Source organism: Myotis nattereri (assembly GCF_964212035.1).
Source record: "Myotis nattereri genome assembly, chromosome: X".
Taxonomy (NCBI): domain Eukaryota; kingdom Metazoa; phylum Chordata; class Mammalia; order Chiroptera; family Vespertilionidae; genus Myotis; species Myotis nattereri.
This window is the reverse complement of record NC_138078.1, coordinates 91,745,489-91,763,101: the sequence shown is the minus strand read 5'-3', so window position 1 is coordinate 91,763,101 and position 17,613 is coordinate 91,745,489. Positions and strand designations below refer to the sequence as shown.

General features: G+C 40.3%; 1 protein-coding gene across 1 annotated transcript in view; it reads right to left on the bottom strand.

The window, feature by feature from the left end:
* Positions 1-17,613, bottom strand: part of CENPI (centromere protein I) — a 76,986-nt gene that overhangs the window by 12,981 nt on the left and 46,392 nt on the right. Inside the window, exons 15-16 of the mRNA XM_081115025.1 lie at positions 5,714-5,808; positions 177-312 (exon numbers count right to left, since the gene is read on the bottom strand). Of these exons, the coding sequence (XP_080971151.1) occupies positions 177-312; positions 5,714-5,808 (231 nt within the window). The remainder of the gene's footprint in view (positions 1-176; positions 313-5,713; positions 5,809-17,613) is intronic.

Below are 17,613 nucleotides of genomic sequence, written 5' to 3'. Positions count from 1 at the left end.
GAAAGTCACTTATTCATGTGAGAATATAATCATTAACTTTAAAATACATAGCTTATTTAACTATGCTAACAAGGTCATAGTCCAACTTAATGATTATAAATAAAATTGAAATAACAGGTGATTAAAGCAGAAAGCCATCACAAAAGTCTAAATAGGGTAAATAGGATGTGTACCACCTTCTCATAGAAATCCAAAACAAAGTGCAGCAAGAAAGTACTGTTGCTTTCCAAGCGCAATGCATTAGTGGACAGCCACCCTACATAGTGAATTAGTTCAAACACAGACTGCATGGATCCACTGAAAGTTGTCTCTCTGCAATAAGAAAACATGACAATCAGATACATATTAGTAAAATTCCTCACAATTTCCAAGCTAAAGCTGAATAAATATAGCAAAAGTTGTTAGGTATTTCAGAAAATGATCTGTGTTCTAATGTTTAATTCACTTTTTTAAAACCACAGTGATTAACCATAAAACTACACAGCACTCTAGGAAACCATTAAGATCAATTCATATAATAGCCTCAGCAATCACTCTACTAGTAAATATCAGAGAAATAAAGGATTAAGTTCCAAACAGACTTTAGATAATAACCAAAGTAGTTAATATCTATTGTCCAGGGATCACAGCAGTCAGCAAATTAGTTTCAAAGCACACAAATCAAAACCCAGTTTTGTCTGAATTCCTGAGCTAAAATGCCGTTAAAAATATTTCACTTTAGCCCTAACTGGTTTGGCTCAGTGGATAGAGCCTCAGCCTGCAGACTGAAAGGTCCCAGGTTCAATTCCAGTCAAGGGCATGCACCTTGGTTGTGGGCACATTCCCATTAGGAGGTGTACAGGAGGCAGCTGATCAATGTTTTTCTCCCATCAATGTTTCTAACTCTCTATTCCTCTCCCTTCCTCTCTGTAAAAAAATCAATAAAATATATTAAAAAATATTTCACTTTAACTGGAATCTAATTCATTCCTAAAACAGAATTAGTAAAATTTTTGGCATTTTTTCATCCTTTTAGTAAAAAAACATTTTTGCCTATTTTACATTCTTCCCAAATCATTGAACTGTATCTCTTTAAATCATGGGTATAATTGGTTCAATTCATCCATCTACTTACCTCTGTCCTTCAATCTACTGTTGAGCAGATTAGGAAAAAATCTAGGAATGTGATTTTATAGCTTTACCCTCTGATCCAGGTAGCCAACAATGGTTATACACATGGAAAAAGGAATAGTATATAGTCTTTGAACTTGAGAGATGATAATGACTCTACCATTTCCCACCATCATGATAGTTCATTGCCAGGAAAGCAAGGAAAGATTAGGAGACCACCCAAATAAGCGGGAATTCAAGTGTCCATCAGTAGATGCGTGGATAAAAATAGTTATGTTACATTTACATAATGAAATATTACTCTGTCATAAAAAGGAAGAAAATTTTACCCTTTGTGACAGCGTAGATGGACCTGGAAAACATTATGTTACGTGAAATAAGCCAGTCAGAGAAAGACAAGTACCACATGATTTCACTCATATGTGGAATTTAATGAACAAACTGAACTACCGAGCAAAATAAAGACAGACTCATATATAGAGAGCAGGCAGACAGGTCTGGTGGGGAGGGTGGTATTGGTGGGGTGGGGTGCAGGGTTTGAGCAAAAAAGGAAAAACAGAGAATTCATGGACATGGGCAACAGTGTGGTGATTGCCAGGGAAGGGGAAGGAGGAAAAAGATGGAGGTGGAATAGGACATAGAGGGGAAACATTGTGATTGGGGGGAAAAACAACAAATAAGCGGGCATCCATATAGTCAGTCAGCCATTTGGAAAACTATTTTAACTATGATTTTTGGCAGCACTTGGTAAATGCAGGTGAAATAAATTTGAACAATGGAGATTGCTTAGAAAAGCATCCTTCAAAGTGTATCTCCACAGGACACTGCTGGCATTTCAGATGAAACAATTTGATGTTAGGGACTATATCCTACTCCCCACCCACTGCAGCTTGTTTAATATCCCTGGCTCCTATGTACTAATGATGGGAACACCCTCTTTCCAGTCACTGTGCCAACCAACAATGCCCCCCCTGGAGAACATTGCTGAGAATGTTTTCCTACCTTTTGTTCCTCGTGATTCACAACTACAATTTACTCCCTTTTTGATAGTCATATGGCATATGGTCATATGATGGAGACATGGCATTATACCCTTACCCCCCAAATAGCAGGAATTACTGAAAACTTATAAGAGCTATATTATATAATGACAAGTAGTATTACAACTAGCAAAGGTATCTACATTTTTTAAAATATATATTTTTATTGTTTTTTAAAATATATATTTTTATTGATTTCAAAGAGGAAAGGAGAGGTATAGAGAAAAAGAAACATCAATGAGAATCGTTGATCGGCTGCCTCCTACACGCCCCCTTCTAGGGGTCAAGACCACAACCTGGCAAGTGCCCTGACTGGAAATCAAACCAGTGATCTCCTGGTTTATAGGTTGACACTCAATCACTGAGCCACGCCAGCTGGGCATAATCTACATTTATGTCCACTTACTTGTTTTAAGAATTTTAGAAAGCAGAGCTCCTTTTTAAATGCCTTCCCAAAATGTACGACACTAATTTTAAAAGGATCCTAGTATTGGGGAAAGAAAATATAGAAACTGTAAAGTACCGAGATGAGCATGCCTAAGACTTACCCTGCAAGTTGGCCAAAGATTATAGATGCAAACATACTATTCTTAATAGAATTGAGGTGTTCAAAAAGGTTAAGCATTTAAATGAAATTTCTTAATGATAGTGGTTCTCAAACTTTAGCTTGCACCAAAATTGCTAGAAGCATTTGTTAAACACACAGACTACTGGATCCTCCCTCCAGGGTTTATGTTAGCAGGTCTAGGGTAGAGCCTGAGAATTTGAATCTCTAACAAGTTTCCAAGTGATGCTGATGGTGCTGTTCCAGGGATCACACTTTGAGAAGCACAGCTTTACTACCCACAAATGCTCTATTTCCTTCCAAAAGTGATACATGATATATGGAAGCATTGCAGTAATAAATATGAAGAATTAAAAACAATTTCCCCAAGCTACTGCCAAGAAGCTTCTCTTTTTTATTCTACTATCAGAATGGGAGATCACTATAAGAATAGGGACATACAAAAAAATAGGTCTGGGCTATCTTTTAATTAAGCTAATCACCAGCTATTTGCAACTGAAGCTGAGGGACCCTGATCTGATAAAGAATGTGACTGATAATATAGGGAATTTGAACACTGATTAGATATTTTAAAATATTAAGAATTACAGTGGGGCCTTGACTTACGAGTTTAATTCGTTCCCTGATGGAGCTCGTAACTCAAATTACTCGTATGTCAAATCAAAAAGTGAACGAGTGAGACACGTGATGCTGGGCTGATGTTGTGTCGTTCACTGTGACGTTCGCTGCACCAACTAGCGGTGGGGTATCTGAAGCTGGCTCGTAACCCGAATTTTAGCTCGCAAATCAAAGCAAAAAATCGGCTGAGAGACGGCTCGTATCTCAAAAAACTCGTTAGTCGGGACACTCGTAAGTCAAGGCCCCACTGTATTAATATTTAGGTGTTATACTAGTATCATTTTTTCAACAGTTGAAATGATGTCTGGGCTTTGCTTTAATATGGAGGAGGAAAGAGAGGTGTTATAGATGAAAAACGTTAACTATGTATTGATTAACTTGAAGCTGGATGGTGTGTACTTGGGGTAACATCATGCTAGTTTCTCTACTTTTGTTTATGTTTGTAATTTCCTTTAATACAAAGTTTTCAAAACAATGTTAAAAATAATGTGGAAGGTAACAGAACATAGGAGACGCCAAAGGTTGTAGGTAGAGTTGTAACAACCTAATTAGGCAATTCCTTGAAATTCAGCCTTTTACTTTCACTTTAAGGGTAAAGCACACATTGTTAACAATGACCATCATAATGGAAATTCATATCTATAACCAAAATACATCAGAGAAACAAAAAACAAAACTGTACAACATAATTACAGATTTTCCTAGCCAGCATCAAAATTGACTTCTTATATATAAGAATACATTTTACGCCGAAACCGGTTTGGCTCAGTGGATAGAGCATCGGCCTGTGGACTGAAAGGTCCCAGGTTCGATTCCGGTCAAGGGCATGTACCTGGGTTGCGGGCACATCCCCAGTAGGAGATGTGCAGGAGGCAGCTGATCGATGTTTCTCTTTCATCGATGTTTCTAACTCTCTATCTCTCTCCCTTCCTCTCTGTAAAAAATCAATAAAATATATTAAAAAAAAAAAAAAAAAGAATACATTTTACAAAGCGAGCTAAACTGAATTAAAGCCAAAGTTGCAAGTTTTAATGTCAGCTCCACAATGTTTTGCTATATTAATTCTTGAAAGTCACTTAGATGCTTAGGATTTACTTTCTGATTTATATATTAGAACTTGAAGAATTAACCCTCCTCACAGGATTGTGGGGAAGAAAGAAGAGTGAAAAGTAAATATATATATAAGAAGCCCGTTGCATGAAGATTCACGCAATAGGCCTTCCTTCCCCTGGCTGCTGGCACCGATTTTCCTCCGGCACCCGGGACCCAGGCCTTTGGTCCAGCCACAGCGGAGAAGCCAAGCCTCTTCAGTCTTCAGTCTTCACTCCAGCCAGAGCCTTCAGTCTTTGCTCCATGCCTGCATATGCAAATAAACCTCCATCTTTGTTGGGTTGATTTGCATAGTCACTCTGACTGGCTGGCTGGCGTAGCGGAGTGACACCAATTTGCATGTTTCTCTTTTATTAGTGTAGATATCTCCTATATAGTAAAAACCTAATACGCTCAGTGTCCAGTCCAGTCAGCCGTTCAACCAATCAAAGTGTAATATGCTAATGATATGCTAAGGCCGCTCAACTGCTTGCTATGATGTGCACTGGCCACCAGGGGGCAGACAGTTGACCAGTCCCTATGACGAGCACTGACCACCAGGGAGCAGATGCTCCGACTGGTAGGTTAGCTTGCTGCTGGGGTCCGACCAATCAGGACTGAGCGAGACAGGCCCTCCCTCGGTCCCTCCCTGGCTGGCCAACCTCCAGTATCCCTCCCGGGCCCTAATCGTGTAACGGTGGGGGTCCCTCAGCCTGGCCTGCACTCTCTCGCCATCCGGAACCCCTTGGGGGATGTTGGAGAGCCGATTTCGAACCAATCCCACAGGCCAGGCCAAGGGACCCCAGTGGTGCATGAATTCATGCACTGGGCCTCTAGTATATATATTATATATATAAAAGGCTAATATGCAAAGTGTCCCCTCAGGAGTTCAGCCAGCAGACCAGGAGTTCAATAGCTTGCTATGATATGCACTGATCACCAGGGGGCAGTGCGGAGCAAAGGAAGGCCCTGGTCAGCAGCTGGCAGCCAGGGAAGGAAGGCCCCAGCCAGCAGCCAGAAGGCCCCAATAGGCCCTGATGGCCGGCCAGACCTAGGGACCCTACCTGTGCATGAGTTTCGTGCACCAAGCCTCTAGAGTGTGAGTGTGTGTGTGTGTATGTATGTATACACATACATATACATATATTATACACATACATATATATATTTCAGAAAATTATGACTAAACATTTACAAAAAACAATTCAGTCTCATGCCACACTATTAAAACTCCATATGCAAATATTTTTATACAGATACATCTCTTGTTAAGGGTTGTAAGATAACTCACAGAGAACTGTCCATCACAGTTTTCAGGTGGATGTCCGTAGAAAGCCACAACAGCCAATTCTGCAGTAGCTCTTTCAGGTTCTCAAGAACACTACACTGAGGGAGCAAAATAAAAAATCATTTGTAAAAACATTCAGACATACCATAGTGTTGAAAACTAACCATCTAAACCACAGACTTAGAAGTGGAAGGGACCATGAAGATGACTGCATCCAATTCAGAATCCAATTGTTGCCGCTCCAACCTGATCAGTCTCCAGGAGACAGATGAGTGCAAGTACAAGTTTATTTTGCCATTTTCTCTACTGGACTGATCCCAGCTTATCAGCCCAGGAACAAACCCTTGTTTCTCTAAATTACATTCATTTACAACATATATTACATCATCAAATACAACATCACCCACCACTATGGTCTCACTTCAGATCCTTTGAGGTTGCTATAGTTTCCCACCCTTTTCACCTTCTGTCTAGACCCGTGGTCGGCAAACTGCGGCTCACAAGCCACATGTGGCTCTTTGGCCCCTTGAGTGTGGCTCTTCCACAAAATACCACGTGCGGGCGCGAACATACAGTGCGACTGAAACTTCGTGGCCCATGCGCAGACATCGGTATTTTGTGGAAGAGCTGGTATTTTGTGGAAGAGCCACACTCAAGGGGACAAAGAGCCGCATGGGGCTCACGAGCCGTGGTTTGCTGAGCCGCAGTTTGCCGACCACTGGTCTAGACCTACAATTTACTCCTTGTTCATGGTGATAAAATTTATCTTGTCTTCTGTGACAGTGGAAAACAAACAATTCCAGTTTTTCTTTTCTCAGGCCTTTCCTTGATTTTTCCAGGGCCTCATTGACATACACAAATAAATTTGACAGAAGTGTGCTTAGGGCATCTATGAGAATGATTCATATTATCTATAAATTTGAAAGCAATCCATATCACCCCAAAACCAAATACAGGAAAGCTTTTCTTTTTTTCTTTTGCTAATCTTTACTTGAGGATATTTTTCCCACTGATTTTTTAGAGAGAGTAGAAGGGAGGGAGGGGAGAGAGAGAAAAAGAGAAAAACATGAATATGAGAGAGATACATCCATTGGTGCCTCCAGCATGGCCCTGACTGGGGCTGGGGTTGAACCTGCAACCCAGGTATGTGTCCTTGACTCGGAATCGAACCTATGACTATTCGGTGTGATGGCAGATGCTCTAACCACTGAAAAACACCAGCCAGGGCCAGTAAAGCTTTCTTAAACATTCTTAATAAATAATGGCTTAGATACTATCTGAACAACTCTAATGATAGGGTCCTCACTGTTACCTCACAGAAACAGTTCAATTAATATTTTTCAGGATGTGAATGAAAAAGGGGTATGTGTAAGTTCAGTGACTGAAGTAACCTCACATGGTGATCTGATCATAAATTCCTAACTGGGCAGGTCATAATGGACAGTCACACCCCAGGCCTATAACTTCATTAGTAAGAGGTTTTTAACCAGGCCTGGCTGGTGTGGCTCAGTTGGTTGGGTATCATTCCATGCACTAAAAGGTTGCTGGTTGGATTCCAGGTCTAGGTACAAGCCTGCGTTGTGGGCTCGGTCCCCATAGGAGGCATGTAGAAGGTAGCAGAACAATGTTTCACTCTCATGTCGATGTTCCTCTCTCTTTTTCTCTCTAAATATCAAATTTTTTTAAAAAAAGGTTTCTCGGGGCTTCCAAAATGGCAACCAGCAGGAAGGTAGGGAGGAAGAGAGTGTGAGAGCGCAAGGAAGTGTGAAAGGAGTGTGTGGACGTGTGTGGTGTGTGTGTATGAGCTAGGGACAGTTAGATTCTGCAGGTCTTCTAAGGGGCTGCTAAACCAGACAGTCTTAGGCGGCGGAGTCCCGCTCCCTGCACGGACACTCCTGGGCGGCCAGCACAGGCACAGCAAACACGCCATCTTGGGAATCAGAGCTGCTTGAGAGTACGATCCTGGCCTCAGCACCACCCAGTCTGATCTCAGATGCATACCAGGACCCTGCAGCCACTGGGGACAGAGACCTGTGACCACAGCTACAGATCTGCGGACACCAAAAGTTCAGAAATCCCCGAGGCAGATCCGTGAGTAACAGAGCCCATCCCCCCTTCCCACAGGCTTGCAGGCAGCGCCAGAGTAACTAAGTGATAGACCCACCCCTTGCCGGGGCCTCAGAGCTCCAGAAACTTTAGCCTGGAAGTGCGCGAGCACCTTGGAACTGATCCCACGTAGGGCCAGGTTCAGGAGTCCTGGGCTGGGAGCAATCTCGCGAACACCAGGAATTTGTCCTGCGTATCACAGGCCAAGGGACCCCAATTCTCTGGGCAGGAGGCAGCACCAAGCACCAGTGACTTGACTGTGTTTCTAATCACCTGTGCCTGAGATCCTGATTCCCTGTGCATTCATACTAAGAGTCAGTGACTCCAATTCCTGGTGCAAGGGCACACAGGGACCCTGATTCTCAAGGCAAGGTCCCGCGAAACAACAGAGACTCTAATACTGGATTCTTGGGGAACTCTGACTCCTGGCGCACGCTAGAGGGCTCTGGTTTTCAACACGCTTCAGGGGGGTCTCTGTTTCAGCACGGTGTAGGCAGGGTCCCTGATTCTAAGGGCACCTACGAGGCCACATTGAGCGCTGCCAACACTGACTCTGAGCGAGCCTGGTTCCCACCAACCCACAACAACCACACATCTTAGTGTCAGAGCTCTTCAGTGACACTAGGGTGGTGGGAGGCTCCCACTGCACACGGCCCAGGCCCACGCAACTCGACGTTTGAACCATCCGGAGATAATCAGAATGAAGAGACGAAACAACACCCAGAGGAAAGATAATGAAGAGTCGCCAAGAAAGGACACTAATGAATTGAAGCATGCAACATGACAGAAAAAGAATTCAGAATAATGGTTGTACAATTCATTCACTGGATGGATGAGAAAATCAACAACCTATGGAAGAATCAGGAAGAAATGAAAAGTGATATAGCTACAATCAAAAACACCACGGAAAGTTTCAACAGCAGACTACAAGAAGCAGAGGACCGAATTAGTGAACTAGAAGATAAGGCAGAGAAACAAGCTCAATCTGAACAGCAACTGGAGAAAAGAATTAAAAAGCAGGAGGAGAGCCTAAGGGAGCTTCAGGACAACATGAAACGAAGTAACATACGCATAATAGGGCTGCAAGAAGGACAAGAAGAGCAGCAAGGATTAGAAAATCTATTTGAAGAAATAATGTCAGAAAACTTCCCTGATATGGGGAAGAAAAAAGTTACACAAGTACAGAGAGTCCCAGGCAAGATGAACCCCAAAAGACCCACACCAAGACACGTCATAATAACGATGGCAAATGTACAAGACAAAGACAGAATCTTAAAGGCTGCAAGAGAGAAACAGAGAGTTACCTACAAAGGATCCTCCATCAGATTATCAAATGATTTCTCAACAGAAACACATCAGGCCAGAAAAGAATGGACGGAAATTTACAAAGTGATGCAAAGCAAAGGACTGAATCCAAGAATACTCTATCCAGCAAGGCTATCATTCAAAATTGAAGGGGAAATAAGAAGCTTCACAGACAAAAAAAGGCTAAGGGAGTTTATCACCACCAAGCCAACAATGCAAGAAATGCTAAAGGGACTGGTGTAAAAGGAAGAACTAAAAAGCCCAGAAAGAAAACAGCCACACAAAAAAAAGAAATGGCTACAAACAAGTACCTTTCAATAATAACTTTAAACGTAAATGGACTAAATGGTCCAATCAAAAGACATCGAGTGACTGAATGGATAAAAAAACATGATCCATATATTTGCTGTCTACAAGAGACCCACCTCATTAGAAGGGACTCACACAGACTGAAATTGAAGGGATGGAAAAATATCTTTCAGGCAAATGGAAAGGAAAAGAAAGCTGGGGTAGCAATATTTATATCAGACAAAATAGACCTCAAAGTGAAGGCCATAACAAGAGATAAGAAAGGCCACTTCATAATACTAATGGGATCAATACAAAAAGAGGATATAACCCTGATAAATACATATGCACCCAATGCAGGAGCACCCACATACATAAGAAAACTCCTGTAAGATAGCAGGGGAGAGATCAACAACAATACATTCATAGTAGGGGACTTTAATACACCACTGACATCACTGGATAAATACGCTAGACAAAAACTCAGCAAAGAAACATCAATCCTAAATGACTCACTAGATCAGATGGACTTAATTGACATCTTCAGAACACTTCACCCCAAAGCCACAAAATATACATTCTTCTCAAGTGCTCATAGGACATCTTCAAAAATAGACCACATATTGGATCACAAACAAAGTCTCCCCAAATTCAAGAAGATTGAAATCATACCAAGCATCTTCTCAGACCACAAGGCCATAATATTAGAAAAAAACTACAATAAAAACAACACAAAATACTCAAACACTTGGAAGCTGAATAGCACGTTATTAAATATTGATTGGGTTACCAATGAGATCAAAGAAATTAAAAACATCCTGGAAACTAATGAAATGACAATGAAAACACAACAATCCAAAACCTTTAGGACGCAATGAAAGCAGTCCTGAGAGGGAAGTTTATAGCTCTACAGGCCTATCTCAACAAACAAGAAAAAATGGTAGTAAATCATCTAAATCTACAGCTCAATGAATTAGAAAGAGAGGAACAAGAAAACTCCAGAGTGAGCAGAAGGAAGGAGATAATAAAGATTAGAGCAGAAATAAATGACATAGAGACCAAAAAAACAATAAAGAAAATCAATGAAACAAAGAGCTGGTTCTTTGAAAGGATAAACAAGATTGACAAACCTCTAGCCAGGCTCACCAAGAAGCAAAGTGAAAGGACCCAAATCAACAAAATCAGAAATGATAGAGGCGAAATAACAACAGATCCCACAGAAATACAAATGATTGTTAAAAAATACTATGGACAACTCTACTCCAACAAACTAGACAACCTGGAGGAAATGGACAAATTCCTAGAAAAATACAACATTCCCAAACTTAATCAGGAAGAATCTAAAAATCTCAATAACTATGGAAGAAATTGAAACAGTCATCAAAAAGCTTCCATCAAACAAAAGCTCAGGACCAGACGGCTTCACAGGGGAGTTTTACCAAACATTCAAGGAAGAACTAAAACCTATCCTCCTCAGACTACTACAAAAAATCCAAGAGGAACCAACACTTCCAAGCTCATTCTACGAAGCCAGCATCACCCTAATATCAAAACCAGGTAAAGACAACACAATGAAAGAGAATTACAGGCCAATATCCCTCATGAACATAGATGCCAAAATCCTCAACACAATCTTAGCAAATCGGATCCAGCAGTACATCAGAAAGATCATACACCACGACCAAGTAGGATTTTTCCCAGGGATGCAAGGATGGTACAATATCCGCAAATCAATAAACGTGATACATCACATAAACAAATTGAAAGAAAAAAACCACATAGTCATATCAATTAATGCAGAAAAAGCATTTGACAAAATTCAACACCCATTTTTGATAAAAGCTCTCAGCAAGGTGGGAGTAGAAGGATCATACCTCAACATAATAAAAGCCATATATGACAGGCCCACAGCCAACATCATACTCAATGGACAAAAACTAACACCATTTCCCCTAAGAACAGGAACAAGACAGGGATGCCCACTCTCACCACTCCTGTTCGACATAGTACTGGAAGTATTAGCCATTGCAATTAGACAAGAAGAAGAAATAAAAGGCATCCAAATTGGAAAAGAGGAAGTAAAACTGTCCTCATTTGCAGATGACATGATATTATACTTAAAAAACCCTAAAGACTCCATCAATAGACTATTAGACTTAATAAAAGAATTCGGCAATGTAGCAGGATACAAAATTAACGCCAAGAAATCTATGGCATTTCTATACACCAATAGTGAATGTGCAGAAAGAGAGACTAAATAAGCAATCCCATTTACCATCGCACCAAAAAAATTAAGCTACCTAGGAATAAACTTAACTAAAGAGGTAAAAGTCCTCTACTCAGAAAAGTACAGGACGTTGAAAAAAGAGATAGAGGAATACATAAAGAGATGGAAGAACATACCATGTTCTTGGATTGGTAGAATCAACATCATTAAAATGTCCATACTGCCCAAAGCAATCTATAAATTCAACGCACTTCCCATTAAAATACCAATGGCATATTTCACAGACCTAGAACGTGCTCTCCAAAAATTCATCTGGAACAAAAAACGACCCCAAATAGCTGCAGCGATCCTGAGAAAGAACAAAGTAGGTGGGATCTCAATACCAGATATCAAGCTGTATTACAAAGCCACTGTTCTCAAAACTGCCTGGTACTGGCACAAGAACAGACATATAGATCAATGGAATAGAATAGAGAGCCCAGAAATCAGCCCCAACCAATACACTCAATTAATATTTGACAAAGGAGGCAAGAACATACAATGGAGTCAAGATATTCTCTTCAATAAATGGTGTTGGGAAAATTGGTCAGATACATGAAAGAAAATGAAACTAGACCACCAACTTACACCATATACAAAAATAAACTCAAAATGGATAAAGGACTTAAATATACGACGGGAAACCATACAAATACTAGAAGAATCCAAAGGCAACAAAATCTCAGACATATGCCGAAGCAATTTCTTCACCGATACAGCTCCTAGGGCATTGGAAACTAAAGAGAAAATAAACAAATGGGACTACATCAAAATAAAAAGCTTCTGCACAGCAAAAGAAACCATCAACAAAACAACGAGAAAACCCACTGTGTGGGAAAACATATTTGCCAATGTCATATCTGATAAGGGCCTAATCTCCAAAATTTATAGGGAACTCATACAACTTAACAAAAGGAAGATAAACAATCCAATCAAAAAATGGGTAAAGGATCTAAATAGACACCTTTCAAAAGAGGACATTCAGAAAGCCAAGAGACATATGAAAACATGCTCAAAGTCACTAATCATCCGAGAGATGCAAATCAAAACAACAATGAGGTACCATCTCACACCTGTCAGACTGGCTATCATCAACAAATCAACAAACGACAAGTGCTGGAGAGGATGTGGAGAAAAAGGAACACTTGTGCACTGCTGGTGGGAATGCAGACTGGTGCAGCCACTATGGAAGACAGTATGGAGTTTCCTCAAAAAACTACAAATGGAACTCCCATTTGACCCTGTGATCCCACTTCTTGGAATATATACCAAAAGAACAGAAACACCAGTCAGAAAGGATATATGCAACCCTATGTTCATAGCAGCACAATTCACCATAGCTAAGATCTGGAAACAGCCTAAGTGCCCATCTGTAGATGAATGGATTAGAAAACTGTGGTACATCTACACGATGGAATACTATGCTGCTCTAAAAAGGAAGGAACTCTTACCATTTGCAACACCATGGATGGAGCTGGAGAGCATTATGCTAAGTGATATAAGCCAGTCAGAGAAAGATAAATATCACATGATCTCACTCATTTGTGGAATATAATGAACAACATAAACTGATGAACAAAAATAGATACAGAGGCAGAGCTGCCTCGAACAGACTGTCAAACTACAGCAGGAAGGCTGGGGAGGGTGGGAGGGCAGGAGGGGCGTGGGTAAGAGATCAACCAAAGGACTTGTATGCATGCATATAAGCATAACCAATGGACATTAGACACTTGGGGGTAGGGTAGGCCAGGGGATTGTCAAGGGCGGGGGGGGGGGGGGGGAAGGAGACATATGTAATACTTTTTGTAATACTTTAAGCAATAGGAAAAAAAAGGTTTCTCAGCAAGTACTGTCCATTATTCTTGTGCATCTATGTTACTCCTTTGAAATGCCAAAAGTAATCTTTCCAGACCACCTTTAAGGGAGCTCATAATCTTGTCAACTATCCTGAGGTACAATCCTGTCTTGCTTTCTCCCATCTATAAATATAAAAGCCTAATATGCTAAGTGTTCGACCGTTTGGTCAACTACTCAACCAGTCACTATGATGCGCACTGACAACCAGGGGGCAGATGCTCTGACCAGTAGGTTAGCTTGCTGCTGGGGTCTGGCTGATTGGAACTGGGAGAGATGGGCCAGACATGCCGTGGAGCCCTCCTGTGGTCCTTCCCCAGCCAGCTGGCCCTGATCAGCCGCGATGGGGACTGGGTGTGATGGACTGGACACGCCCTAGAGCCAACCTCCTGCAGTCCCTCCCTGGCCTCTAAAATACTTCTTTTCAATGTGCACGAATTCATGCACTGGGCTTCTAGTTTTCATATAACCTTCCTGAATTCCAATGCATAAAAGAAACTGCAAAACTGTTATTCTCTGCAGCATTTGAGATCTTGTCATTAGTTTGGCTCAAATAAACTTTTACAAAAATTCTCTACAAGTTCACCCTGACCGGTTTGGCTCAGTGGATAGAGCGTTGGCCTTCGGACTCAAGGGTCCCAGGTTTGATTCCGGTCAAGGGCATGTACCTTGGTTGCGGGCACATCCCCAGTGGAGAGTGTGCAGGAGGCAGCTGATCGATGTTTCTCTCTCATCGATGTTTCTAACTCTCTATCCTTCTCCCTTCCTCTCTGTAAAAAATCAAAATATATTTTAAAAAAATTCTCTACAGCCCTGGCCGGTTTGGCTCAGTGGATAGAGCGTCAGCCTGCAGAGTCAAGGGTCCCAGGTTCGATTCTGGTCAAGGGCATGTACCTTGGTTGTGGGCACATCCCCAGTGGGGAGTGTGCAGGAGGCAGCTGATCGATGTTTCTTTCTCATCGATGTTTGTAACTCTCTATCCCTCTCCCTTCCTCTCTGTTAAAAAATCAATAAAATATATTAAAAAAAAAATTCTCTACAAGTTTGAAACTTTCAGTAAGAAATTGACACCTTAAAAAGAAGAAATTGACACCTTACTTTCAGGTATAAATAAAAGCCCCTTTAGTAGTCAACTATCTTTTCTTGTACTCTATACTTCTCTGTGCTTCTTTTGCCCTTTCATTGACACCTTCCTTCCCAAATCTTTCAACTGCAGTTTCCAGAACCTCTATTCCAGGGGTCCTCAAACTTTTTAAACAGGGGGCCAGTTCACTGTCCCTCAGACCATTGGAGGGCCGGACTATAGTTTAAAAAAAAAACTGAACAAATTCCTATGCACACTGCACATATCTTATTTTGAAGTAAAAAAACAAAACCGGAACAAATACAATATTTGTATTTTCATGTGGCCTGCGGGCCATAGTTTGAGGACCCCTGCTCTATTCCATGGTAATCTAAACCTATACCTTCAAAATATGCTTTCTCTGTCTTCTTACACTCATCAAATCTTGGCTCTCCCTCTCCTCCCAGCCAAGGTACTATTTCCTTTAAATACATTTCCCTATTCCACTTCAACACTTGGAGGTAACATGGCCCCAGCTCCTCACTGCTAATAATGGGAACAGAATGTAAACCCCTTCTTTTAGAATGTAAATATGAAATCAGAAATAAATCTCCCTTTAAAAAGGGAGCTTTAAAAAGATATAAAGAAAACAAATGACCCCCTGGTAATGGACAAGGAGACACCTGATCGGTGTTGTTGCCCTTATATCAATCAGGGGCAAAGCAGATGTACAGTCCTTAGTTCATCCTAGCTTGATGCCTGTGTTGGTGGCCAGAGCTGTTTCATGCCTGAGGCACATACAAAAAAAAAAAAAGAACGAAAACAAATGGATGTTCTATTTAATCAGGTACCACAGGGGGGAAAAAATTGCCTAGCTTTAGAATATTTACAAATGTTTGCTGAGCTACAGAACCTCATTAGCAGTAACATTAGCTGAATTTGTTAGGCTAAGATCAAAGACCCTATATTTCAGATTTCACTTTGCTGTAGTCAGTTTTTCTCATGAATTTGATTACTCTTTGTTTTTTTTAACCCAACTCAAAAGCTATCTATCTTCAACACTATTTCCAAACTATTACTCCACCTTTCTTACATAAAAAACCTTTCTCTTTTGTTGTACACTACCTTTACTTATTATTTTTCTGTATCTCTCCTATCTACCTCCTGGAAACTAATCTACATTCATTGAGAACCTTAGCACCCTCTGCCTCAAGTCCTGCCATCAACACCTCAGTCATGTCAGTGTCCATGAAGATGGTCAACCTAATACTTTAGCTTCACAGTTCCTTGACCTCAAACCAAGTAATTTTCACCTTCACTCTACCTTAGTTACCTACTCACAGCCACACATTAAACTTTACCATAACCTGAACTGAACCACAACCAAAATCTATTATTCTTTCTTTGTTATGACCTCCTATTCTTCTAGTTTTCTCACACCAACTCCAACTAGTTATTCTTGCTCTTTAACTTCAGAGACATTCAATCCCTTGATTCTTCCTTTTTAATGTTACTTTTTATTCTTTTTCGCCTTCTCTTAGCCTCACCTACCTATCTACAGTAGACCACACTGTTGATAATTCAAAAGTCTCTTTCACTCCATTCCACCAGCAACATCCTAATTGATTCAACCCCATCACTCACTTTACTCCTACATCTAAGCTAAAGAAAAACACACAACTATACAGATTGGCACCACTCCAAATTTATGGTCTCCAATTTCATCTGGGACCCAAATGAAGCTCAATAATCCTTTTATTTCTCTTCAATTAGCTCTGTCTCTTATTTTTGTCAGTGGCTGTTCTAGGCACTGAACCCCCCTATTCATTTCTATTCTCTACAACGCACTTATTTTGAGAAATTTAACATGTTTAGTCACAAAGTATTTCAATTTCTTGTCCTTTCTTCCAACTGTGTGTGTATGTATATATATGTGTGTGTGTGTGTGTGTGTGTGTGTGTGTATATCCTTGTCCCAGTCTTAAAGAATAAGTAGTACATGCCAACCCTCAACATCCACTCAAGCAAATCCCTTTATATAGTCTTAAATCAGTACCTTCATGTTTCATCTGAAACCCTGCATCATCAATTATTTCCCATCCTCCCTCCATTTTCCACCTCTCCCTTTTCTTAACTAGCTCCTTCTATTCTAACTATAAACATGCTCAGGTTTCTCTCATTCTGGAGACAAAAAGCAAAATAATCCACCACAATATTCCCTTGATTCAAAGTCCTACTATAGCTATCTTTCTACCTCTTCTTTTCAGCTAAACTTTTGGAAACATAGCTATACTTATTGTCTTATTTTTGCTTCTCATTGACTCCTCAATTTCTACAATCTGGCTTCTACCACACTCCAATGAAACTGTTCACAAAGATAGCTAAAATCTCTGAATTATCAACCCTCCCCCCCACCCGCAATTTTTTCGTCCTTATCTTTCTGGACCTTCCTGGGATAATGGCAATATTATTATTTCATTCCTTGATATCCTGTATTGTTTATTTTCTTGGCACTATTGTTTTCCGGATTCTTTTCATATTTTTTACAAATTAAATTTACAACATTGGTTAATAACATTATATTTTAATGCTTCTTGAAAAGGTTCCCTCATAGACTCTCCTTTTTAGCTAAGAATTAAATAAGTATATCTGAATTCTATCCTTAGCCCACTGCCTATTTCCCTTTCTCAATCCTTTCCTCTCCTCATCTCCCACTCTCAAATACAAATATATCCCTCATATAAAATAATGGTTCAACCTAATATTTATAGATAAGTAGCTCTCTAGACTGGTGGAATAAGAGAAGAAATAAATAACCAAATTAGAAGGTCAGAAGAGAATCACAAAAAGCTGTAAAATGAAGTTCCTGAAAATACATTAGCTGGAAGTGGTGTGTATTGTCATATAAATGATATTGGTCTAGTAATAAATTATAAATAATACAAATAAATTTCAAATCCAAATTAATGTAATAGGTAATTAATAAAATGCCATTTGATTATAACAAATTCTAGGATAACAT